This window comes from Strix uralensis, chromosome 16 (genome assembly GCF_047716275.1).
Source record: "Strix uralensis isolate ZFMK-TIS-50842 chromosome 16, bStrUra1, whole genome shotgun sequence".
Lineage (NCBI taxonomy): Eukaryota > Metazoa > Chordata > Aves > Strigiformes > Strigidae > Strix > Strix uralensis.
In genome coordinates, this window is record NC_133987.1 from 15,205,040 (window position 1) to 15,232,173 (window position 27,134).

The following is a 27,134-nucleotide window of genomic DNA, read 5'->3' on the forward strand; positions in this document are numbered from 1 at the left end:
CATAATTTAAGGTTGAACAGCAAAAGAAAAATAAGATTTACATTTTGGGAATCTTTCCAGTATCTTTCCTCGTTGTTGATGTTGGCATGACAACTTAGGAAAAAAGTATTTCCACTGTTACAGTAAGCATCAGGAAGAATTAGGTCTGAATCCAAATGTAGGCTCATTTTTATTGGGGAGAAGGCATGAACTTTTTTTAATGCGGGATTTCTTTTCCAGTATTTGTAGTAAATAGTGGGAACACTGAAATGATGTAAACGAAGTACTTGATTTTTTGGTGCATTTTTAAAAATCAGTTTAGCTACAGTTAGCTATTAATTCAGTTGTAATAGTATGAGCATTATTAAATAAGAAGAAAAATATCTGAATATCCTGGCTTGAAAGCAGAAAAAATGGGGAAATATATTACTAGGCTGTATGTACCTCAGATACCTGGGGACAGGTCTAAGTCATGGTATCATTTGTTTCAGAAAGACATGGAATATTGTATATAACCAAGATGCTCCTGTTTATACAATGAGGGACTAACTCCATGGTGCCCTGGGTACATACCATCAGTATTATACAGTACTCCAAGAAAGAAAAATTTAGTAAAGGGAAAGCATGGTAGGGGAGAGACTTAGGCTTAGCTTATATAAATGTGGAATGACAACCTCTTTGAATACTTGAGCTTGTCTTTTACAATTACTTCCTTATTTCTTCTCATGTATGAAGATCTTGAAATACAGACTAGTATGTTAACTGATATAATATATTCAAAGTGTTTTAAACTAAGAGACTTACAGCTAATTTATTAATATTTTGGCTGTACATCCTTAATAATTAATTTTTGTAAGGCAGAAAAAAAATATTTGATGTTAAATTGGTAATAGGTATGTCCATACCAGAAGCTCGTTTTAAGATAGCTTACAACATTTTTATCAAGGAAGCGATAGAAATACATATTTAAATCTATTTCATAATGAGGCTAAAAGTGCCAACATTTAACTCATAAACCTAATCAAAAAGAGAAGGTAGTGGGGTTTTTTGCATCTTGTGTGTAACTATACCTCTGGAAAACTTGGGGATTTTTTTAAGTGCCTGTAAAACTGAAATGGATGACACGGGTATCTACGTTGAGTCTAAATAAGTCAAACTTTTCATTTCTGAAGGCTACTATTGCAAGAATGCACTAAATTGAACAGGAAAAATCCCGTATAAGATGGCAAGCTTGTCAATTTCTTTTCTGACAAACCTTGCTATGACTATGTTAAGGTCATATTTGTCCCCTTCACTTAATTTCATTGTTTTGGTATCTTCCTGCTTTTACTAATCAAGATAAATTTCAAACAATAAAACAAGGTATGCAGCTTCAGGTGCTAAACTTACTCATGTTTGCTCTTTAGTCTTTCATTTTTAGTTCTTCTGTATTGGACTGTTGTTTCTTTTCTTGGGCATTCTTCCCATAACTTGAAGGTATTTTTGTGTTTTCATGAATTAATGAAATAATTTATAGGTAGGTTTTTTATTCTCTTCATATATAACCTGCTGCTTGTTTATTTTCCAAAGAAAAGGCAGCAGCAAGAGATTTTAATGCTTAAGGGCTCTGGCTTGTTGAAATAACAGAGGAGATTTTAATAAATAAAGCGGTGGGGAGGAAATGAATAATTTGAGAAGCTGTCTCTCACTCCTCTGTGCCAGTTGATTTAAGAGCTATTACCCTTCTCTTTGTTATTTATCATAATTCGTCTTATGACTTAGGATACTTTTGAGCATCTGTCCATAGCAAGTATCAGGCCTCCCGTAAAGATTTTAATGTCGTCTTTGAGGAAGAGATTGTATGAAGAGTTGTATTGGACAACATTGTCCTCTAATGTTGTTTAAGCATCCTGCCACTGAGGGAATGCTGCTTTAGTAGTATTTAAATAATTCCTAAATGAATTTAAGAGGAGCATCCTAGTTCTTTTCCTGTCCTTATGCAAAAGATCTGACAACATCTGACTTCATACTGGCTGGCTGCTTTTGTTCCTGAAATAAACAGACATTTGTGTTCAAATTGCTTGAACAGAAGTTTGGGCACTGTCATTCTCCAGACTATTCCTCACCCATAATTTCAGATTTAGTAATTTTGGTTAATTTGGTTAAAAATAATTTTTTTGTAGAAATTATGAAAGTCAGAAGAAAATTTGTGAATGTAAAATTAGAGCTTGATGGATTCATATTAAAAGTAGCTTTAATACTTACTCTTTGTTTTTACTTTTTACCAAAACTGAATTTCTTCTGAATTATTTTAACATGTCATTATTTTGTAAAGTCTGTAAGCATAAAGAGATTTCAGTACACAGAAATAGAGTGGCACTTAATAAAAAAAAATCTGAAATGTTTAAGGGTTTTGTGTTGAATATTTTTATGCAGGAAGCATTATGCTTACTGTGAGCTTTAGTAGTGATCCTTTAAACCTTTGTTTACTTGAACGAGTCTTTTGGCAGTAGTCCAGTAGAAAGCTGAATTATTCTAGTATTGTTCTGCATAGTGTTGTTAAGCTGCCTTGCACAAGTCAGTACAGAAACTGTGTTTCAAGGTTTTCCAATGACACTAGAGGTGTGGGAGGCATCTGGAATCACAAAATCGTTTAGGTTGGAAAAGACCTTTAAGAGCATCGAGTCCAACTGTTAACCTAACACTGCCAAGCCCACCACTAAACCATGTCCCTAAGCACCACATCTACAGTCTTTTAAATACCTCCAGGGATGGTGACGCCACCACTTCCCTGGGCAGCCTGTTCCAGTGCTTGACAACCCTTTCGGTGAAGAAATTTTTCCTAACGTCCAGTCTAAACCTCCCCTGGCACAACTTGAGGCCATTTCCTCTTGTCCTGTCGCTTGTTATTTGTAAGAAGAGATCAACTCCCACCTTGCTACAACCTCCTTACAAGCAGTTGTACAGAGCAATAAATGTTTCATATTTTAATAGTAAGGCAACTAATGGGAGTTTTCTAATGATTTGCTAGATAAGGTTTTATTGCAGGGCTGAAATTCTTCAAGTGAACCACCTCTAAAGCAAACATTTTTAATTATTTGGTGTTAGAAAAACGAACTGTTCATAGAAGGTAACCTTGTGTATGTATTTGGGTGTAATAACAAAGAATCATCTTTCCAGGGTGTTGTATGTTGGTCTTCTGGACCGTCACAATTTTAAGATTCTGTTTTTTCTTTTGAGCTGTTTTCAAGTTAACGGCTGTGGGCAATACTGGATTAGTAATGAAATTAATTTTAGTTTCTCATTAGTCTGCATCTTTCTGGATAATTAGGCAATACATATAATGCATTGATCACGTAAACACGTGCCCTGTTTATTGCAGCGTATTAGGAGGCCAACTCTTGTTGCACTTGCTGAAAAGCAGCAAAAGTTACCTTCATTGGTTCTGCTTTTCACACTTGTCGCCTACTGAGTAGACACCAAAGACACACCTGTGATTCTGGCAGTCTAATGGCAGCCACTGGTGTATAGTCCATGTCTGTCATGTGAGCGGTTGGGCTTCTCACCTAAATGGATGTTGGGAAACAGAATGCTGTGGCCTGAAGAGGCTCCTGGTTTGTGTCCCTACCTGAAGGATGCTAGGTTGTGTACCCTGTATTTGCTTTCTTAGTCAAGATGCCGTGTCCTTAGGGAGGACAGTGGGGAAGGAGAAAAGTGACATAGATGAGGCTCTTGGGGAGCAGGAGGGAGAAGATTGATGACTAGGTGTTGTTTAGTTGGATTGCAGTGGAGGAAGAACGACTGAGTAGCAGGCAGCATGGCACAGCTGAAGTACTAGTCAGAACAATATGCTACCCACACACTGTACCACAGTTTCACAAGCTTCTGTCTGAGAGCCAGGAGGTGGCAAGGGAGGGAAGGATAGGCTGTCTGCTGCTGACAGCAGGAGGGTGGATGAGAATGATGCTGCTTGCAGTCTTCCAACCTGCTGTTTCAGAACCAAAGGGTGGGAAGGGATTGCACATGCAGATACCATCAACAAAAGGAAGCACTGTATGAACAAAGCTTTTTGCATGCTGAATTAGTGCTTTCCCAGAATTGGTGAGCATGCCACTTTGGCTGGTAGAGGTAGGTGTGGGGGTCTGGGTGTCAGGAACGGTGCAATTATAGTTGTTTTAAGGTACATGTAAAATGAAAAGGTCCTAGCTTCTATGTTTTACAGCAGTCTCTCTTGGCTTTGCAGTGGCTTCCTTGACTATCCCACTGTGCCACAATCTCCTTGTGACACTGGCTAGTAGTTTCTGAAAAAGAGGCATGTAAGTTACTCTTGTGCAGCTGTCATCCGCAGATGAGAGCCTGGTTATATTCTTGTAAAATGGGTAGATAACTGGTTGGCTATTATATGGGCCGTTGACTGTCCTTTAGCACTGTGTAGGCCTGCTTCAGCTCTTTGTCTTGGCTATAAATAATTTCAGATTGTGATTGCGCCCATTCTCTATCCTCTGCATTGTGTGGAGAAACAGTTTTGTTCCAGATAATGGAAGCCAATGGGTGTTTGCTTCTCCAAACTCAGAACCAGAGTAGATACGGGATTGCATTCTGGTTCTGTTTGGGGTTGTGTATCTTGTACTGGAGGAGGGTAGAAAAGGTTGTGATGTGCCTACTATAGCTGTCAGCTAGATCTCACTCTTTGATGGCTAGCAGCTAGTATTCCACAGCAGAATTGAGCTAATTGAGAAAAGAGCTAAAAGTATTTGATGTTTTGTCAGGAAAAAAGTCTTGGGACAGTGAACACCTTAAAGTAAAAGCACGACTGGTAAAAATCTCTATTAGAAGAAATTAGCCCAAAGAAATTAGTGCCTCTGACTATAGGAGAACAATGACGCTCAGGAGCAAAGACCTTGAGGCGCTGAAGGTCAGATGAGAATGACAGCTTCCTATGGGGCCACTAGAGCTGGTGGGGAACTGTAGTGAATTAAGGTGAAGATACAACACCCCCTCCCTCCTCTCCCAACCAAAACAAAAACCCCATAAACCCAGAAAACCAAACCGAACAAAAACAAGTACTCTAAATGGTGTGTATTGAGTCCTCCTAAGGGACCAGTCAGGCCAGCTGGGAGACAGACAGTTCTCAAAATAACTGAATGAAATCTACATCACACTTAACCTAATGATATTACTTAAATAAATTTGATGAACCAAGGGAATTTTTCTGGCATCAAAAAGAGTTGTGGGTATATTAGTTTGCTTGTTATCTCTTATCTTCCACTCCCTCATTATGTAGCACTGGTAACATGCATTCTTGGCATAGCTTTATGGCTTCTGAACAAATTCTTAATCCTCTGTGCAGTTAATAGATTTGAAGCTGCAAATTTGATACTAGGGAATCAGGTGAAATTTGGGATATTCTCCTCGTATCTATGAACAACAGGTTTTTTCCACTCAAGATATGTGATTAGGCATATTTTTTCCTCTCTTAATGGTACACAGGTAGGTTACTATGCTTAGAAGCTATTTTCTTGAGAGAGTTGGGAGAGATAAAGTGAAGAATAGATGGATAGTGGGAAGGCTAGAGAAAAACAAATGGAAAACCTAGTTCTGATTAAAGTAATAGATAGGCACAGAAAATAATTGGAAATGTCAACTTAAATTCCGTAGTTTCATAGTCAGTAAGCTGAAAGCAACAAGATCTGGAAAACAGCATACAGAGATTCTGATTAACAACAACACCCCCCACAACAAAAAAAAAAAAAAAAAAAAAAAAAAAACCCAAAACCTCAAAGTAAGTATATTCTAAAAAACCTGTCTAGATACAGAAGTATACAATTTATGTAAGTTTACAAAAGAAATGCGTGTATATATGTAGTATAGTGTATATAGAATGTGTGTGTGTAGAAGAATGGTTGCCCAGAGAGGTTGTGGAATCTCCTTTCATGGAGATACTAAAAATCTGACTGGGCACAGTCCTGGGCAGACTGTTCCAGCTGACCCTGCTTGAGCAGGGGCTTGGGCTAGGTAACCTCAAGAGGTTGCTTCCAACCTCAGTGATTCTGTGATTTGTCTTTCCTTTAAGGTTTTAATAGTCCATGGAACATCCAGTACAAATCATCTACTAAATAATCCTTTGTAAGAACACTCAGTATATTGTAATTAATATATATTTGTCTCTGTGTTTGTCTGTTTCCTGTGGTGCTGAGGTTTTTTGGGGAGTTCGGGGAGTTGTTTGTTGTTGTTGTTTTTTAACAAACAGTGTCAGTAGAAAAAACAAATGTCTCTTAATGTGTGGATTCTTTTTGTCTCCCTGTAAATATTTCAATGTTGTTTTATCTGTTATAAGATGAGAGAGCACACTGAGTAGGTACTGATTTCCCAGTAAGTCTGTCTTTGTCATTGGTACTGCCAGTTCCCACAATCCTAGCATTCCCAGGGCATCAGTCAGTGTCTACAAGGAACAATTTTCAAATATTAAAGCATGTGAAAAGACATACAGGCCAAAACTCAGAACTCTCTAGGGACTGTGACCTCTTAAATGCAATATATTCTGACATTTTCACAGGCTACATGAAAGAATTCCAGCAGGGTCATTCCATTTGGTAAACTTCTAAACAAACATTCCATCATTTTAGTTTGATTTATAGAATTTTTTTTAAATATTTTTTTAAAATTATCTGCTTATTGTGAAGAGATTAACATAGGAGACATGACCTGTGACTGACTCAATTTAAGGCATCTGGTATATATGAAAAGATCCTGTTAGAGGGCTTAGCATTTGAGTGATTACAGGAGATATGGGAAGTATGTTTTCCTTTAAAGAGATCTCTTGATCAAACTGTTTTATTCTGACTTTTTTTTTTCCTGAAATTCCTTGTGGATAACTAAATGCATAGCTAGAAAAGAATGTTAATTTTATATTCCAATGTATAATTGTTTTAAATTGTTAGAAGTAAATCCTAGCTGCATATGTTATGGTTGAAATGTTAGCTTGTGATATGGCCACTACAAGAAGGTAATGTAGTGCAAACGGAATGGTAATTATGTGCAGTACTTATTATATGTACCTTTTGCAAATCATAGATAGCATGGTGGATGACCAAATATTGTCATCTAAAAAACTGAATGTGTATATATATATATATAACAATGTTTAATGTATTTTTTTATATACACTCTTCGAATATTTACTTACTTAAATAAATATACGGGCAAGGCTGAATGGTAGGGAATTTTCATTTAAACAGTGAACACTGCCAATGTGTGTCCTCCCTTAAAAGGAATTTGTGCGGGTTTTAGTGGGAGAAGAGAAGTAGAACATGTAGACTTATAAATTTGGTATCGCTGTAAGTGTTTGGGATTTTTCTGGGAAGAGTAACTGAGGTAGATGGTGACCATAATTTGGGTTGTTCGGGTCTTTGTTACCACAGTGGTGGAAATATAGGCAGAAGTCTCCAGTCTTGAGGTAATTACTTAGTTACAGCATAGTACACAATGCTATTTCAAAAATTACTCAAATTTTTCATTTGACGTTTTGAAAAAACAAATAGAAAGATATACTTGATATTTTACTACCAAAAGAATATGAAGATGAGAGACCTGAATGTTTGGGGGTTTGTATATTTATCTTAAATACAAGCATAAGACTCTTTTATGAGATTTACTGCTGAGTTGTTTGAAAAATGTCTTAAGTGTTCAAAGCAGAGAACTTGCATACTGGTATAGAAGTTTAATTGGTTTTTTTAAACAAAAAAAGAAAGCAGAATAGAAATCTATTTTAAGTGGCAATTGGGGGTGGAGGGGAGAGGGGACACAAACAAAAAATCCTGAAACAAAACCCCTTAAATTAACGGTTTGAGGTAACATTCTTACTGTTTAAAGAAGTAATAGAATAAATTATAATAGGGATTATTTACATGAATGCTTTAGTTTGCGTAGTCAGAGCACTATTTTCCTATGTGAAGAAATTATTACATCATGATGAAGAACTGGATTATCCTAACACAATATAAAGGACCAAGAAATTCATCAAGATGTGTACAAAGCCAAGATGAAATACATGTTTGAGTAAGTAAGCTTTTTTTCCCACTTAAATCTTGTGGTAGCGAAATAGGTTAAATACCTAAGGCTGTAGGTTTTTGGGTTCATCTGTAGGTTTTTGAGTTTTTTTTATGGGATTGCAGAGGAATGAGCTCCATATGATGTGATGAGTTAGAAGGTACTGTTAAAGCAATTGTTGCTTAGTTACTTCACATTTAATGAGGTTGTGAAGTTGATCTCACTCAGCAGATAACGGCTCTATTCTGAGTGGCTGACAAGCAGGCTTTGCACTAGGGAGGGTACCCTGTTGGTGCATTGTTTCCTCCTGTACATTGTGATTTTGAGGAATATCTATTAGGCACTTTCTCTTCTTAAATAATGCTTTTTCTGTAGTCTGAAGGTTGGCAGAACACTTGTAAGTCTATATGTTGCAGGAGGATGGAAAGAAAAAACAGATTTCTGAGAAACTTGAAACTTGTGCAATACATTGCTATTAAGTGAGATGTTACTGGATTCTGGTTTATGGATCTGACAGGGATGTTCCATTCTGAAGCCTTTTTTCTTCATTTCACCCACTTGTATACAATATATACAACTTAAACAAGTGGAAATTAAAATGAGAGGTACTTCTACCCTCTCTGAAGATGATGTGAATTTAAACAGATTTAATTTTTATTGAAACAAAAAGCTGCTTGTGTATCTTCTGGTTTTGATACACTGATGCTGTTTGTAATTGGTTTTAAACCTGTAACCGAAAGATACAACATGTACCATTGAAAGCTGAAAGAGATACTTATGTTTTGTTGTTCCATAGAAACTAGGGTTTCAGACCCAGTTTTGTTTCTAGCTCATTATAGGTTTCTGTATGATCCTCAGTGTCATTTAGCTATTTGTACTGTTAAAAATAGCTCTTTGGAAACAGGTACATGATCAAATCAGAGAGGTTATACATCCAGTGCTTACTTTGGAAATGAGTAGTTCTTCCTTTATTACAAAACCTTCTTTATTTAAGTACACAGCAGCAGAAAGACAAAAAAATCTAACCATTTGAAAAAGGGTTTTGGCCTGTTTTTTGATAATGCCATCAATTTCAAATGACAATCCAAATTCCAACTGCCTTTTAGAAACTGAACAGAAAAGCATTTCAAACTGCGAGTGGAGCTGAAAGACCCCAAGCTTGCTTTGTTTATATTTTATATTTCATGGGTTGTATTCTATTTACTGTATAACTGCTAAAGTAAAGAAAAAGCTTTTAAGAGTAGTCAAAGAACAAACCAGTCGCTATTGTTTCACTAATACTTATTATAAAGGATTTTTTGTTACAGGACAAAATGGATAATTTGAATGGGAAAGTGTTAAGTTCCCACACTTGAAGTCTTTCACCAGTTCTTTTAAGATACATATGGAATTAGCATCCTTTAAAACCAACAACAGTAACTGCTGTACAAAGCAGTTTTTATCCGTCAGAACAATGACGTTCAAGACAAATACTATCCAAACATAGGAAGTATGTTTAAAGTATTAAGATGGTGTTGGTGGCTGATGACAGGGCTTCTGCTATTTTGCAAGTGCTTAAAAAATTACTATCGGATTTGAAAGTGCGTAAGTAGATCTGAGAAGTAGGTATGGTGCTTTAGCAGTCAAAGGTAAGAACATGTGTGAACTGTTCTAGGAGAATTACAAAATTATTTCATTTAGCAGGGAAAAGGGAGCTCTTAAACGGCGGGTGGATTGGCTGTCTGGGGATCATGAGGAGGCACTTTGCCTTGATTCATGTGGGACCTGCTTGTGATTGGAAAACACCTTTGAACAACTGAGTATTGTTAGTTAGCAGGTGAATTTAGTACTTGAATGTGCTAACCAGCTAACAGTGTCTCTTCCTTCTAGTACAATTCTTAGGAATGTGAGAAAGTCACTTCTTAAAACATGCACTTTTCCCATGTTACAGTGCTGCAACTACAGCTACTGAGCTGGCAGTTGTGAGATACCCCCAGGTGCCTGTAAAACTGTCTCAGAATTTTAGACTTTTCTAATAGACAAGTTGAGGCATGCTGATTATTTATTCTTTGAAGCCTTATCACTAAAAATAGAACTATATTGTTGATCACTCAAGTAACCAGTATATTTAAATTATCAGTTGAGCTTCGATTAATGTATATTCAAGACTGCTGGAAAAACAAGATGTTGTTGGAGTATGAGTCTTTTTTTCACGACATGAGGGATGAATGTCATTCTTCGTGCAGGGATTTAAGAGAAACTGTTCCCTGGGCAGAATGTCCAGGCATTCTTAGTAGTCACGATATAACTGAATCTGAACAAAACCCATTTTCTTCTTCCAGGGTATCTTTTCTTTCTCTGCAGTCATTATGTCTGTCTCCGCCCCAACTATTCAATATTGTATAGCATTTATTGGCATCTACAATATTTGGTTACATGGAAAATATGCACTATCTTTTTGATCATTCATATGCCCTAGTCTGCACCAGAATTTCATCATTATTTTCCATAAATTTGGTGATTCTTGCTTTTCCTCATGAAATTACTGTAGAGATGTTGATCAGACTTCTTAAAGGTGTTTTTAAATATTAATCTGTATGTTAGCTTGTATTGAGCTGGGAGGTGAATTTGAAGCAAAATATCAGGCTTAACTCCAAGTGGCTGAAGCATTAGCTGCTGTGGAGTGGGTACCCATGAAAAAGGGGAGAAATGGATAGCAGGAACTCCATGCTACTAAAGCTGATCTTTCTGAACAGGTGAGAAATGTGCAAGAAGGCTTGAACTGCTGTTACCCAATTACTATTACCGTGATCCAGCATTCACTTGAGCACTGGACACTCTTATATAAAGCACTGTAAACAGGAATGGATAGAACTACCTTCAGAACTAGGACATTTGAAGGAAAATGTGTTACTCCTTGGGTTCTTTAATTACACACTTTCTTATTAGTATGTTGATTTTTTTCATTTCAAAATACTCTATTCTCTGAATCATTTTGAAATTGCTACAGACCAAAGCACTGATTTTTCAGAAAATGTGTGATGTGCACTGTACCATTCCCATAAAACGATTTCTGCTGTTACATATTGTTATACTGTTAGAATATAATTAAATCCATCCAAACTATTAACTTCTCCATTGGTACAAGAAAAATGAGGAGTTACAATCTGGTATATCCATAACTGTGTCAGATTTTCATATCCTTTTTTTAAGCATTATGTGTTTTGTGTTCTGTTTGTTTGGATATTTTTTTCTTTCCCCCGAATGTGTGGAGTTTCTCAACAGCAATTTTATTTCTTATGCAAAGTAAGTGTTCAGGTGCAGGCAGTGAGGAAGTTAATTTGATTTCTGAAGGAGTTCCACAGTAATTTTGTGTGTGTGTGCGTTCAGTAAAAATCGCTGCAAAAGCAGATGTATTGGAATTGTCTATAACTTGTATTTAAGCAAAATCTAATTTAAGCTGATAATTTTTATACAAATGATGTGCAAACAACAAATCTTTAGTCTGCGAGAGCTGCCTCAAATCATGTATGCTGCAAGAGGGGGCTTTTTGCCTGTATTTTCAGCTCCTTAGATGTCAAGAAGTTGATATGGCCTAGTAAGCTCATGCCTCCTTTGAATCTGCAGTTCTGTGTAGATCCAGGTCTCCCCTCTCCCAGCAGCAGGAAGACAGGGAGAGGTTTTCAAATCCTTCTGGCTGTGTCAGCAGCCCCACACCCCGTGGTATCAACTGCTTGCCCTGGGAGTGCATCGTTAAGGTGAAGAGTCGGTGTTGAATGATTGTCTTGTAGAAAGATCCGAAGAGGCAAGATGATTTTTTTTCTAGTTTCTGCTTTTAAAAATTCTGCATCAGGTGTTTGTTATTGCATAGATATCTTTTCAAATCTGATGCCATAGAAGTGAAGCAGTTTTTCTGAGTAGATGTCCTTTATAATTTCAGGCTGAAGGATTTAAAATACGAAGTAGGGGTGTGGAAAATATGTATAATGATAGCATTTTTAGGCCAAAGGGAAGGTAAAATGCATCTGCTAGAGTTACTTGTTGACATGTAGTAACTACTTAAAACTATGTATAGTTTATTTAAGTACATGAAATGCAAACTAGTCTGCTGTTCCCTCATGGCCAATGCCAGATAATTAGTGGGGATCCATTTCCCCAGAATCTTCCAGGTTGACACTGAAGTTGATGACTCATGTAAGATAAATGGGATATGCTGGAGAGAATGGCAGATCAGAAGCTGTGGGAGAAGATACTCCTAAAACTGCTGGGAATAATGAGATGTGTAACTGTAATGCAAAAATGACCATATTAAAATACTTGGGTTTTAGATATTTACAACAAGGAGCAAGGAAAGACATGGAAATAATCACTGGCTTTCCCGCTTACTTCTGCTAGATTAATGTCTCTAAAACAAGACCTGGGGCCTGGGTGGTTGGGAAGTTCCTCAACATAACTTCTTCAAATGCCAGTGTGCAGCTTTGTTTACTGATGAAACTTAATGAGTAATGAATGTGCCGGTCAGGCAAAGATAAAGTACTTCTGCTGCCTGCAGCAGTGTTCAGAGTAGTGGGGGAAGGGAGAAGGAAGGGGAAAAAGGGAGGGAGTCCTCAGCAGTAGTTTGTCTTAGGTATCAGCGAATGCTGCTCCTTCAGCAACTGCTGGATTTATTTTTAACTGCCTGACTCATTCTTTGTCAGATGATTGACCATCAAGCTGCATATTGAAAAACGAATGTGCAGAGGAAGCATGCCTAACGAAAGGAAAAGGGGGAGTGGTTGTCTGGGGAAAGAGGTGGGATTTGGGAGTTCTGCTTCACATGCTCTGTGCCTGCTGTCTGAGTGAGTTACAGGCTCCAGAGCAGGCTGAGCGTACTGCAGGTCAACCTGGAAAGTGAAGGATGATGGCTGCTTTCGGCTGCACAGAGGCGCAATTGCTCATTTATTAGGAGAAAGGACCTGGAAGCAGCGTTCGGGACAGCAGTGTACTGCTTGGTGACAAATCAATATTTTTTTTTCCTATGCTGGATGTTGCCAATCTAAAGGATTCTCATCATGATCGATAGCTCCAAGAAGCAGCAGCAGGGCTTTTCCGAGATTTTACCTGCAGGAGATGTTAAGCCACTGAAGGAGAAGGAATGCCTTGAGGTGAACAGCCAGAAAAGTCTCAAGGAAGGTCAGTCACTGGCTGGTTGGGGGACAGAAAATGCAGAAGTACTGGGCAGATCTCAGTTCACCAGCATTTGTGATGTAATGTTGTATGTCAGGAAGAATTTTTGTACATTAAATGACGTGTTGTTTTCCCTCTTAAAAAAACATTCTAATAGCTAAATTTAGAATTCACTTGAGTATCAAAATAATGATAATAGTTGATAGAAATTGTAGTATGAAGAAAAGTGAGTGATTAAGTACCCTTTTCAGAGTAGCATTTAGTGCTGAATTCATGAGTACTCTGAAATTGTCCTGTAAATTTTGCACAACATGCTTCAAAATGTCGCTATTGAAATAAATATGATTAAACAAATGCCATTAAATATGACACTATTAAAAATAAAACCCCACAAACCTTTAGTTTTAGACATGTATTACTACCCCATTCTCAGCAGTGCTTTTCTCAGCTTTCTCTAGAATTCCCTTCTCCCCTCATACTTAAGATTAGATTTGACTCTGCTTTCCAGATGTATGCTTTTCAAATTACATGTCTCCTTAAATTACTGGTTTTAGACTGTGCATTAAATTGATACAACGCACAAGCATTAGTTTGTAAAATAGCAACAGTCTGAGGATATTTGGAGTGTTATTTAAAGCTGACAAAGGGTACTATACTAGATTCATTTACAGTAGCATTTATTAGGCTGTGGCAATAATACTTCTGAGACACGGAAGTTGCCTTACTCCTTCTAGCTGGAGGTATTTTTCTAGCTGGCCTGTGTTAAGGAGGAGAAGGAAGAGACCTCTTGAGGTCAGCAGTCAGCCCTGCACAGAACAGTTTCTTGACTGGTGTGTGTTAACATACCAGTCTCTTTACAGTTCAGGACTCAAACTCCAACTTCTTAATCATTCAGAAACAAAGTGTATTTGTAGCAGACAAAATTCCTTCTTTCCTTTTGCAGCACTCTGCATTGGCTTTTACTTCAGATATTTCTGCATTGTCTGGTGATTCAGAGATTTCTTCCTTGGTGTTGTGGCAAGACTGCTGGTTTTCCCCCTTCTAAGATCATGCCTTTCTCAGAATTTAAATTTTTGTTTTGGGGTTTTGTTTGGTTTTTTTAAAATTTGGATCATTTAAACATTATTAAATGTTTAAAATAGCAAAAAGATAGCCCATATTCATTATTGAATTCAGTAACTGAATTCAGTAAAAACCCCTTTACTTAGCTCTAAGTTAGAGATAGAGAAAACACTGGCTTTTATGTAATGTAGTGATTCTAAAGGTTTCTTATTGATTGGAAAGACAGACAATAAGAAGTTGAGGGCTGATGCATGCGGCTGTGGTGGAGAGAATAACAGTTCTGCTTCCTTTACGGCAGGAAAATACTAACTGAAAGACAGCAATTGAAGAGAAAGGGCCAACAGTGGGTTCTTTTTAATGGTGTTTGCCTTGCAACTCCAACAGGCTCAGTTAAACCTGCAGCTGCTACCTCTGAAGCTCTGTGGGGCAACAGGAACAAAGAAAGAAGGCAAGGAAGTTGAGAGGGACAGAGGAGTAAGCATACTGTTGTGGGAAATACTGTAGGGAAGAAACCCATAACTAATCTAAGCTACCAAGAAATAAAGGGGAGAGAGAGAGGTGGATAGTGTAGGTGGGCTAATAAGTAACCACGGTAATCATTATCTTCAGTCTTCTTTGAATGTGTCAGTTATGTAGAAAGTAGATGAAAGAATGTACTTTACAATAATGATGGTCTGTCAGAGTAGCAAAAAACCTGCAATTATGGGACACTCTTCCAGTCTAAATTCATGAATATTTTAGAGTTTAAATTATTCAGTCCCTAAAAGAAGATATAATTGTTTTCCAAAATCACTATCTTTGCTTCCTTTTCTCTGTTTTAGTACCTCCATTTTCACTTTTCCCTAGTGAATATTGCTTATCCTTTTATCTCTCCTAAGTTGGGCAATGTAATAATTAAAATAATGAACCTCTTCTAATTTAAGAGTATGAATGACTACTGGATCTCCTCTTCCAGCCTTTCCTCTTTCTAAAGCTTAGAAAAACTAAGCATTTTCTTTCTTGTAGTATATAGAATGAATTATTGAAAACATTGTAAATCTGCTTGATTTGCATCTAGAGAGACTAAACCAGAGCTTTACCTTTTCGGTTTATAATGTTACAAAATAATGTAGTTCAGGTATTTTGTAGATTTTCTTAAAATATCAATTGCTGTCGTTAATTTCATTCTATTTAAATAACACTGCAAATAACATTAAAACACACTTTATTTTACAGAACAGTATATTCTAAATTAGCTTGTGGCATTCTGCCTCTCTTTTTTCCTTTTCTTTTCCCCTTTAATTCAAATGATGATGCGATTGCTTTTGCCACCTGAATCATAAACCCTTTTTTGTTAGGACACAAAAATACTTACAAATACCATCTGTGAATGGTTAAAATTGCAAAAATTAAAAATGCAATTCTATTGGCAAACCCAGATGAAGTACACAGAGGGTCAAGTAATTCAGAAGGTGGTACAGCCTTTGCTTCATAATCTATTTTGCACAGGTTTGATAAATCTAAAAATCCTGAGTACAGTGTGCTTATTTCAGCAGTGCGTACCTTATGAGAATTGTTAGGTGTGGTTCTTTTTTTACTTAATATTTCTTTATAAGAAAGGAGACTTTTGATGGAAACACAAAACCCAACACTGTCTTCAGCAAATTAAGGGCATTGGAAGGTTAGATTACAAGAATGATTTTTTTCTTTGCTTAGGCTAATGAATACTCTTAGAAGATACACATTATATCATCTTATAGCAGAGGAGGATATCCTCTTATTTACCCTACTTTCTTGTAAACAACTTGTAAGTTATTGTTACATATTGTCTGTTCTGTGAAAACAGTTCTTAATTACCTGTTTTATCAAAATTACCTTTTGTATGAGCAAGGAATAAAAGTACTTTTTGGCTCTGAAGCTAACCATACAGTGCCAGCTGAACAGCTTTCTCAGCAATTCCTGTAGCATTGACTTCTAATGTCAAGTAAGTGGCCAAAACATTTAGAAAATTCAAGTGAAAAGCCTTAAATGAAATCAGGACATCATTGTGTATACAGTTAGTAAGAAAGAGTATCATCAACAACGGATATATTGGGAATATATTTAGGCTGCAGATAAGAAGGTTTCTAACTGAGGAGTGAAGTGAATTTAGGAAGTCTTGTCTTGTACCCTATGTTGTTTTAATATAAAGACTGCTGAGCTCCTGCAAGAGTGTGTGACCATGCAGAACTCGTGAAGATGCAGTACTAAATTGGTGAAACAAATCAGTATGGTACTATCTCAGGTGGAATTTAAAAGGAGATTGGATCCCACTTTGTTTGCACCATATTTTTCATATATTAATCTGAGCTTCAAAGTTACCGCTTGCCCGCAGGTTACTGTAAGGAAAAAAAACTAACCAGGAAGGAAATACTCACCTTGAAACTTAATTTACTTCCTGGATTTGTATTGCTTTTTAACTTTGTTGTTTTGTAAGGAACTAGAAACTGGCAAGTGCCAGAAACAGGATATGGGGTGGAGTGAGTGAAGCACAAGGATTTCTCAGGTGCTCACTGGAAATGTCTTCATGCTCTCTGGTTAATGGACTACCGGATTTAGTCAGGAAGGGTTTCTTCCCTTCATCCTTTGCAATTAAATCACTATTGCATGAGAATTGTTTATTTATCAGATTTCCTGCTATTGCGGGCATGTTGAGTATTGGTGATACTCTTGACCTCTACTGCTCTCCTGCGGTGGCATTTTAGACGTAAAGATTCTACTGTTGGTTTGGTGGTTTTGGTTACATTTGTGGGGGTCTTTCTTTAAAAAAGCTTTAAGATCTGTTATATGGTGTTTAGAGGGTGTTTTTGTGACACCTTATCAGTGGCGGTCTATCGGGTATGTTTCCTGAGACACAGATAACGAGAAAAATACTGAAAAAAAAGTATTATTCCTGTCATCTTAGTTAATAAAGGAAGCACTAGAAATTCAGTGTAGCCCTCCTTTGAGGCTGTGTTAAAATTCGTAACTTTATGTATCAACTATAAACAGTCTCTTTAATGACAGTGGGATAATTGTATGTTTTGCAAGTAAATCAGCACTTATTCTGCAGAATTTTCTTCTTCAGTGTAGCACTTAAGTGAATAATATATGGTAATCCCATTATAATAAACACATGCTTAAATACTTTGATAAACCAAGGCCACAATGTATTAATTTGATTTTGTATGTCATCTGTATACAAATAGAGGATACAGTGGCTAACCAAGAGTTCTAAGGAAACTTGCTATGGCAGCTACAAGATTTCTTAAAGGTTTTTTAAAAAGTTAGGGTTAAGACTGCTGTTGCCAAAAGTAGGTGTAGTCTCATCCAGCCCTACCCTGCTTACTGCCAGCCTCTTTCTTGTGTTAGCATTAGTAATTATGCAACCCTGAAGTGAGTAGGATTGGTGAACAGGTATTACTGAAGACTGTTTATTTCAGTAGTGTTAGTTTTCAGCCAGATCAGAGCACTGACCTGACAGGCTGCATCTTTGCCAGTGTTGATGCAACAGAAGCAGCTGGGGTTGGAAGGAGGAAGAGACCATTGTCTTTTCATCAGTAATCCTGTCTTAGATCATATTAAGTTATGAAACTACACTCTGACACTACTGTCTGTTTTGTTGCTATACTGGAGGTTTGTTCTTTCACAAAGCATCCAACAAAACATGCATGTACCTCAGCCTTTTTAATTCAGAGTCCTTCTTAATGCAGCAACTTTGCTGTCACTGTAAGCAATCTGACTCACCCACTGAGCAAGCATCTGCAGAAATCTGATGTAGTTGTCTACATAGCAGAGCTGACACAATGCCATTGCTTACATCCCAGTTTGCAATCAGGCATCTTAGTGTAAATCCACCTTCCTCAGTGTTTTGAATTAATGTGTAATCTCATGAGTTGGAGGATCTGCTTGGGTATGCATTTTGTTTGCTGGCTCTACTGTGCCTAGGAAAAGCATGGAAAATGGAGGTAATACCTTCTCGAGAAGGCTTGGCTGGAAATCATCTGTCATCATTCAGTGTAATATGCTCCAAATTATCACAAAGCAAGTCTGTTGTAGATGTAGCATTTAAACCGAAGTTTCACAACTCCCTTGACAGAACACTTCTTGGCTGATAGTAGTATTTGAGGAAATGCAGATTATTTTTTTAAAAATCAGCAGACTGTACTCAGCTGAGGAATACTTGCAGATTTAGAAAATATAAGTATTGTTAATATACTTAAGGTATGCAATTTTACAGAATGCTTGAAATGTAAGCTTTAGTTTATTCAGACTTTCCACCCAAGATGGTAGTGATTCTTCTCATTTTAAAGATTTAAACAGAATTGCGAACAGTGTGGATTTTGCTTTTTACATGTACACGTGTATATATATATTCATCCCAGCAGACATTCTGGTAATTTGTTTGGAGGCTCGTGTATGTTCTGGCTTGTTTCTAAGCAACATGTTCCATAGCAATAGGGTACAATACAGATTGTCCTATATCCTAGTCATTTAAGCTTCTCAACTGATGATATTGTTATGCTTTATATTTTTGTTTTAAATGAGAAGTTTACATTTAGCTATCTTTCCCATCTAGTGTTTCATTTTCTACTTTCAGTATGATGATGTTACTTCTGGAAGCAGTTATGTGTACATCATTACTGGCTTACAGACAAAAGCTTTGAATCACAGTGGTATAATTTAAAAGCTTTGGAGGTCCTGCAGGGTTTCCTTTCAGAATTCTGAGGAGATTGTCTGAAATGGCCCTCAGTAGTCTCCACTCACATGCTTTACATTTATCCAGAATATTTCTAAGCTGAAATGAAAGTATGACTGAATAATTGCTTAAAATGAGTATGCCTCAGAGGCTGTTTCACTTTTCTTAATTATTTTGGATATAGTCTTAGCAGAAAAATCACATACACAATAATGGAAAAAAATAACATTAAAAATATATAAAAATAAGTAAGGAATTTTTTTGTAAAAATAAGTAAAATATTTTCTTTTTTTAAATGATACCCTGGCATACATGAAAGTTTTGAAGACTGAACCCAATATAACATACTCACTCATGTTTAGATGATGACTGATTTCTTTAATGATGGATTATTTTTGTTTTAAAATTGAGAGTATTTAACATTCTGTATCACCATCTTCAGGCTGATGGGAGGTGAGTACCACAATTTTAAATGCATTTTATCCTTAAAATGCTGTACAATTTAGAATCACTTCCAACAAATTGCAGGTATTTTCATGGCTTTTCCCTTTCCTTCCTTCCTTCTTTGACATGCCATATAAATGAAAAGAATGCTGTGTTACCAAATTTCTGACTCTGGACACAGGTGGAATGAGTAATGCCAGGTGTAAACCAGCTACCATATTCCATAACCTTCCTGAAATGTGTACCTCGCGTATCACCTGCTCTTTCTTTAACTTATTATACAGAACATTCAGCTTATTAAATTTTTAGTTTTATTCACAGAAAAAATATTAATTGAAAAGATTAACTGGTTTTGTGTCAGTGAAGCATTTAATGAATTATAAATAGACTACAACACCCCATACAGAGTTGAGGGAGAAGCAGTCACAGCTCAGGACAAAGCAAAACATCTGTCTCTGGAAAACTAACAGTGTAAACTATGCTGTTTAGAAAATCCCATATAAAATTTTAAGTCCAAGCAGGTGGAGTTTGGGGGTGCAAAGGTAACAACTGAAAGAGACACAGAGTTAAGTACTTGATACTGGATTTCTGCAATTCTGTAACTGTCACCCTGTGCTGCGAGGTTGGTCCAGAATTCTAATACAAAGCCAATGCTTGATCACTTGTATGGTCCACGTACCATCTGATAAAATACTCTCTTCTACTTTACTGCCACCCTGCTGTTCATATACTTGTATTAATGTTATAGTCCCGATGCCAAACAGCTAGTAATAAACTGCTTCAGATTGAGGATGCAGTAGTTCATCTGCAGCAGTGCTTCACTGCACCCAGAATGTCTGTTGTTAACATCGATTGCTCTGTGTTTCAACCTCAACATGTTAGAGACATTGGCTGCATAAAAGCTGTTTTAAGATGGCAGAAAGAGATGAAGGCTTTCTGTAGAACAGCTTTTAATTTAAAGGAGACGGCCCTGTTTCCAGCACTGTCTGTTTCCATGGCAGCCAGCCCTAGCAGCCTGCACTGGAGTTTCTATGGCTCTTGGAAATTTCCAAGGGAGTATGCAGGAATGTTGGACGTTACATTTTCTCATTTTTACTTGCAGTTTTAAGGGCTTAAATAGCTAATATCCACTGGATTTTAACTTTGGAAGAAACAGATGATTACATACAGAACATTAAAAAATCTTGATGCATTATTTTTCTTCTTGCAGTCATTTGAAAGAACTGTGTGCTGTCTGATGAACCCCTTTTCGATGGTTTAGTGTCTGTTTTGTCTGTGTAATTCTTAAATGGCAACAACTATTTGCTGTTTCATAGTACCTTCTATAAAAAGAGAATTTAAATTTTATTTTAAATTAATGGGATATATAATCAACTGTGTTAGGTGTGGAATTACTACTGTGCACAGTATGAGTTCTGGTTTTTTTCAAGACAAGAAGCAGTGGTGAAAGCTTGTCAATCAGTGTAGATAGCATTGTTCCTGCAGGACAACTATCAGTTTATTTTTGGCCTCTTTACATTCCAGTGCTTGTGATTATATAGTGCTACTTTGAGAAATCTTTTCCATAGGATACAAATTACAGATTTGTAACAGAAATCACTTGCTCAACTTTGATAATAGCTGTTTGTTCTAAGTGATTTAATAAAACACTTTATTTTCACTTATTCTACCATCCACATGGAGTAAGACCTGACTATACTGCTCTGTGATTCTTACCTTTCAAAGGGTCTTATACAGAATGTGATGTGTACTTGCCCAAGTGCCTATTTGTGCCAGCTTTCTTGCATTCAAACCAGTATAGCACTTCAGCAAGCTATTGAAGACCTGCTTGTTTTGGTTATTCTTGATCTTTATGCCCCTTTAGGGTATAGTGTACATGAACCTGAACAGTACACACTGTTTGAAAACAGAGGCCATTAGCTTTATAAAATTTACTGTTATATAGAAATAAGTTCCAAAATAATAAAGTGCATTGGTTAACAGAAAACCTCTCCTTTTTGTACCATCATCTCCATTCCCCTTGATTCCCTGGTATGCTAGCACTGGAAGAAACTTTATAGGGGCCTCTGGCTCTCAGTTTTTCAGGTGATGAAAAATCTGTATCTCCAGTGATGTCAGAAGACTTCTACTGACTATGAGAGTCAGATAGCCAGATGTTCTTACTGTGAGGAGGGATTATACTTTTTGGTTTTGTCAGTAAGTATTAAATAAACTATCTAAGATTTAATGGTCTTTTGTTGACTGAAGAAAACACATGGAAATTTTGGAATCTCTTCACCTGGTGTTAAAGTGTTAATCTTAAAATCATACACTGACTTGAAAATAAAAAAAAGAATACCCTCCCTCCCCCCTCAGTCAAAACAGGAGTTTGACTGACCTCTCTGTGCATGGCTTTTATTCAGCAGCAGTTCAAAGACAATTTCTTAGAGTTGCAGTGGTGTGAAGGGGGATTCCTGCCAGATAATGTGAAGTGCAAAATATTTGTGCTGTCTTTTAGCAACTAGATTTGCTCAGTGGTGTTAACATAGCCCTTCTTTTGCACATACACTTCAAATAGGAGGGACAGTATTACAGATGTTAATAGTGTATTAACATATCCAGATCTTTGTCAATTCTGGGCCTTTATTTTGGAGATCATCTTCTACGATTTTAAATGTTATACAGGTAACTGCCTGATTTTAAAAGTGTGAAAGTGAGAGGTAAACTATTGGGCAGCAAGCTGAAGGGATTCATCCTGATAAGACCAATCTGTTAAACATAGTGTTTGAGTAAGTACCACCCCATGGGGAACTTAGTTTTGTAGTACCTCGTGTCTTTTGAATTCTCCCTTCCCCAGATTTCACACTGGTTTTTCTGTAAACGGTTCTTTGTAATAAAGGGGTGGGGGGGACCTCCAAAACAAATCCCCCAAAACTAGAACAAATAGTACAGTATAATAACTTTGGCTAATGCCTTGGTGGTTTTTAGATTTTTTTGGAAGCTGTGTCCTTCTGTCTCATCCATCCTTAATAGATTTACCTCTTTGTGTGTTACTGACTGTTCTAGAAATCTCTTGATACGTGGATTTCTAGATATATGATAAGCAAAGTCTGTATTAGATTTAATTACGTTAGATTTAAACCAATCTTCATTCTATTCTATAGAGAGTTTCTCACTGAAATAAATCGGCAATTCTTTGCCAAAAGTGCAAAGCTGTGCTCCATTCTCATATCGTTCATTCTTGTCTTTGAAGATAATTTCATCACATCTTCTTTATTGAAAACTTGTGATTTAGTTTCCATGACTCCCATCTTCCATACCTTCCTGGCTGTTGTCTGAGCTCCTTTTTGTGGGTCCCCATTTCCTTTTGAGCTTTTCACAAGCCTCATTCCAATTCCCTTCCTTTATATCCACTTCAGGTTCATTTCCAGTATAAAGATACAAGTCTGTTTGTAACTTGTTTCTGCTCAGTTGTAGGGCTCAGTCTGTCTAACTGCAGTGACAATATAAAGGTCATTACTAGTGTGACCATCTGCTCTGACACGCAGACCTGTATGCCAAATATCCTCTTTTGACTAGATGTAGCTATGCAACTCATATACAGGCCTTACCATTTCTTCCTTAGAAACATCTCTCCTTTTTACTTTTTGTCGCTGTTGGGGCTCAAAGTGTTTTAGGTCCTTATGTTTTTTATTGAGATATAAATACTAGTGTTTTCCTGATCTATTTGCTTTGGCAAAGCAAAAGTTTTTTTCAGCTTCTCAACTTTTTAAAATAATATATTGAGGTTTTTTTATTCACAACTACTTTCTATTTAGAAACTTTTTTCTTTAATAACGTATTCAACTGCTCAATATTTATTTTTTTGTAAAAAAAAATCAGACATCAAACTGTTTTATTAACCTTCTTAATTTTGGAGTTGTTTGCAAAAGCGAACAATCTGGTTTTCATCCAACTTTGTTTCTGCTTAACCTCCTTGCTCTGGTCAAGTCAAAATCTTCAATGGTTATATTCTTATACCATCTTTCTAACTATGAGTCATTTCTTCTTTAGTATTCCCCCTGCAGTGCTTCCCTATTAGTCATGCTACAGGCTGTCCTTTCTTTACTATGTAATATGTAAGTTCCTGATATTTACTTAATAAGTGAATAACTGCATGTTCTGTATCTTCTGTACCTCTCATTTTTTCAGTCCTCCCCCGGTTTTTATGACTTGTCCAGACATACATGGGACAACTTCAAAATCATCTCTTACTTGCTTTGTGATGCCCAATGTAGGTTAACAGATGATGGGTAGGCAAGTAGTGTTATAAGAGACAGTAACTATTTGTTATATATATGTATGTATTTGCTAAAAAATGCTAAAGCTTCACACCTGAGTGCATATGGGTTTTGTGAAGGTACATTCTTACAGTTTTTCTCATCCTTCTGCTATAGTCCACTGCATATTCACTTGTAAGACTACACATCGTAGGACATGTGTCAGTTTTTATTCATTCTGCAAAGCTTAAGCCAAATATCTGATCATAATTGAAGCCACAAATAATATATATAATACATTCATAAATTATGTAGCAGGGATTCTCATTATCTATATTTGGAATTAATGTTCATTAAAGAATTAGCTGAAACCAGCTGGAAAATAAGAGGCAAGTTACCTACATTCTCAACACTATTTTTTGCAGAATAGACTTATTTTAGTCTCCCTCCCCCATTTCCTGGGTGAATACCACCTATCATGGCCATGGCCAAGCAGCATTAATTTTCAGGAACTGACAGAAATCACATCAGCCACAAACACATCCAATGGGATATGTTTTTACAGTGTTGATGCTTCCATGATATAGGGCTGTGTGCGAGTGTGATGTCAGAGGGAGGCACAGCCCTTCCCCCCTCCTGACACAGGTCACACTGGATAGCACAAACAGGGAGCTGCAGGAACTGCATCGCACTCAACGGGTCTGTATCAGTGCGTTCAGTGTTCAGTGTCCTCCTCTTTGGAGACACACATATGTTGCTGACACATTTGTGTTACTAGCGCTGTTTGTTGAAAGAGGGTTCAAAACAGGACCTTGACACAGAAACTTTGGCACGTTGATTTCTGAGGGGTTTTTTGTTTGTGGGGTGGTTTGTTTGCTTGTTTCCAGGAGAAATTTCAGCAGCTGAATGTACCTCAGGCAGACTCTTCCTAAAGTACACTTTAGGGGAATACAGGGCAATGCGTATTAGAAGTGTTAGAGCAGTTATTTAGCTCACTTGGATTGGCAAAGTGCAGCGTGAGGCCTTTCTGATTTTTCTTCCCACAGACTTGCCAATGAAAATTTAAAATGCAATAATTGCTAAATGCTGAACTGGTGGGATGTGTTTAGACTGTCCAGTCCAACTGTATGACCTAACAGTGAGAGTTGTCTGTCTTGGTGTAATGGAATGACAAATAGAAGTCTGATCCTTTGCATATGAAAGATGAAAAGTCTTGGTCTGAGAGTCATGACAGTATCTGCATCTGGGAAAGCCAGATCTCTAATTAATAAATAATAAATTTCTGATAAAACTCTGCCCCTTTATCTGTAATTTTAACAGGTAAACTAATGCCTTAAAAAAACCACTGTCAAGCTATTTTTTCACATTTGAGATTGCAGTGATGGTACTTCGGAATTTTAAATAAGTCTGATAAGTTGAAGAACAAGTATCTGTTGTCTGTAGTAGGTTTCATAGAGCAGATGGTGTACGCACTCTACAAAATCAGCTAGCTGTCCAAGTTGGTGAATTAGTGAGGGCGTTCAAACTGTTATCAACTCTGCAAAACAGTGTGATCGTTCTGTAGTGTCAAGGTCAATTTGAAAGTTGTTTAATTTTTTCCCACTTTTGTTTACTGATGTTTGAAATCACCATACTAGCAAGGCTTAGGTAGCCACATCTGAACCAGCTACACCTACAAAATGGGTTTTATGATAAAGCTTATTAAAAAAGAAAGTCTGAGTAAAAAGCATATTAGAAATCAGAAATATTTTGTACTACAAATGCCTATCATATGTTGGTAGATGACTCGCATCAGTGATAACACTCCTGCACCTGTTGTAATACTACCAGTATTCGCTTGTTGATCCACTGCATTCCAGGTGATGGAACTGAAAATAATACTAATTCTGATTTACTTACTGTGTCTGATGACATATATCAGCTCTACCCCGGACATAATTGATGTTGGAGCAGGTCATTTTCTCAAAGACCTTGAGCCTGAAATAAAGAGGCATATGTTTAAAACTGACTTGTAACCAGGTAAAACATTTGGTAGATGCATTTGTAGTGTGTTTAGTGTTCCAAGAAAGCCAATTTTAAGTATGGTGTAAATTTGGACCTAATACAGCTGTAAAACATGGATGAGACTCCTGCCCACAGCAGGACATGCTTTTCAACCCTTCCCACAGCTTCCTAGTTGTGTAAAAGGAAGCATAGTTTGAGTGAAGAACAGAAGAAAGTCAAGTTTTAATCTACTCAAGACCAAAAATACTGGGTCTGAAATATGGTCTTGCCATGCTGTTTATAAATTGTCTCTCACATCATTTGGATGGGTAAAACTTATTTAAGATTTTTTAAAGGATTGCCCGTTCAGTTTTAAGACTGTGAGCTTTCTTGATTTTACAGTTGTAAGCAAGAGAATCCAAAACAAGAACGTATCAGAGTTTTCTGCTCTCCTGTAAACACCACACCAGTTAATCAGCTTCTCAGTGCTTTGTGCTACTGCAGTAGGAAATTCTTAGAAGTAGCACCAGGAATAGAAGCTTTGTATCATAACATTATATCATATGCTTAAAATGCATTTCTATTGAAATGTGCATTTCTTGAAGTTGTATGAAGCTTGTGGATTTTTAAAGTTGGATGTACAGTTACATAAATGTCTCTGGGCAGACTAAACCAATTGGACTTTGAAACCCGCATGGTTTTCTGCAGAAAAATTTGAACTTTCTCTACCCATGCTCTGAACTTAGTGGGAGTATGTAGCTATCTATGCTACACCATATGCCAAAGCCAACTGAGGAAGTGCTGCTGAAAGGAGTGTGTAACAGCACTGTTTGAGTTGGTTCAAGACTTCAGGCAGCACAAGTTTGTATCCACTAGTAAGAGATATTGGAAGAAGAGGTCACAGCTTCCATGGAGCCACATGAAATTAAGGAAGACCGAAAATAAATCATTCAAACTATTATAAAATAATTCTTCAGTTAACTTTTTACAGTCATTTAATATTACTTGGAAAACACAATTCTTTACTTAAAGCAGGTATTTTCAAGTTTCCAGAGGAACTCAATACATTTTGAATGACTTTCCATCAATTTACATTTTACTGTTGTTACTTTTGCATTCTCCCATCTCTGTCCTTTGTAATTCTCCTGTAACAATATTGTAAAGTCTGAATGGAACTGCTGTGCCACAGCCCTGAAATGTTTGTATTTAAATTCTCAATGTTTGTGTGACACAAGAAAATAATGTTCTTGTTTTCAGGACTTGCTATTCCCGGTCTTAATGCTTTACTCAGAAGAGTATCCTTCCTGTACTGTAGAACAGGAAATAAGCTGGTTCCTTTTAAATTCTGAAAACAATGAACTTTGTCCTTAGCCTAATTTTTAGAAATTACATTCATTTTGATGTTTTGGACAATGCATTAGTTTATTTTGCTTCCTTGTGAAATACAATGGGAACAGCATGCCATAATCATACACCTATAATAAGCTATCAAGGCACAATTTAAGAATGTAAATATTACATCTTTAATATATTTTTTTCCTTGACAAAGCATCTTGACC

The 27,134-nt window shown here is 36.8% G+C and overlaps 1 protein-coding gene across 7 annotated transcripts in view; it reads left to right on the top strand.

The window, feature by feature from the left end:
- Nucleotides 1-27,134, top strand: part of MRTFB (myocardin related transcription factor B) — an 85,759-nt gene that overhangs the window by 22,900 nt on the left and 35,725 nt on the right. Inside the window, exon 2 of one of the 7 annotated variants that reach the window (XM_074886706.1) lies at nucleotides 13,028-13,158. The exons of the other annotated variants lie outside the window; for them this stretch is intronic. Coding sequence (XP_074742807.1) covers nucleotides 13,038-13,158 — 121 coding nt within the window. The 5' untranslated portion in view covers nucleotides 13,028-13,037. The remainder of the gene's footprint in view (nucleotides 1-13,027; nucleotides 13,159-27,134) is intronic. 7 annotated transcript variants of the gene reach the window in all.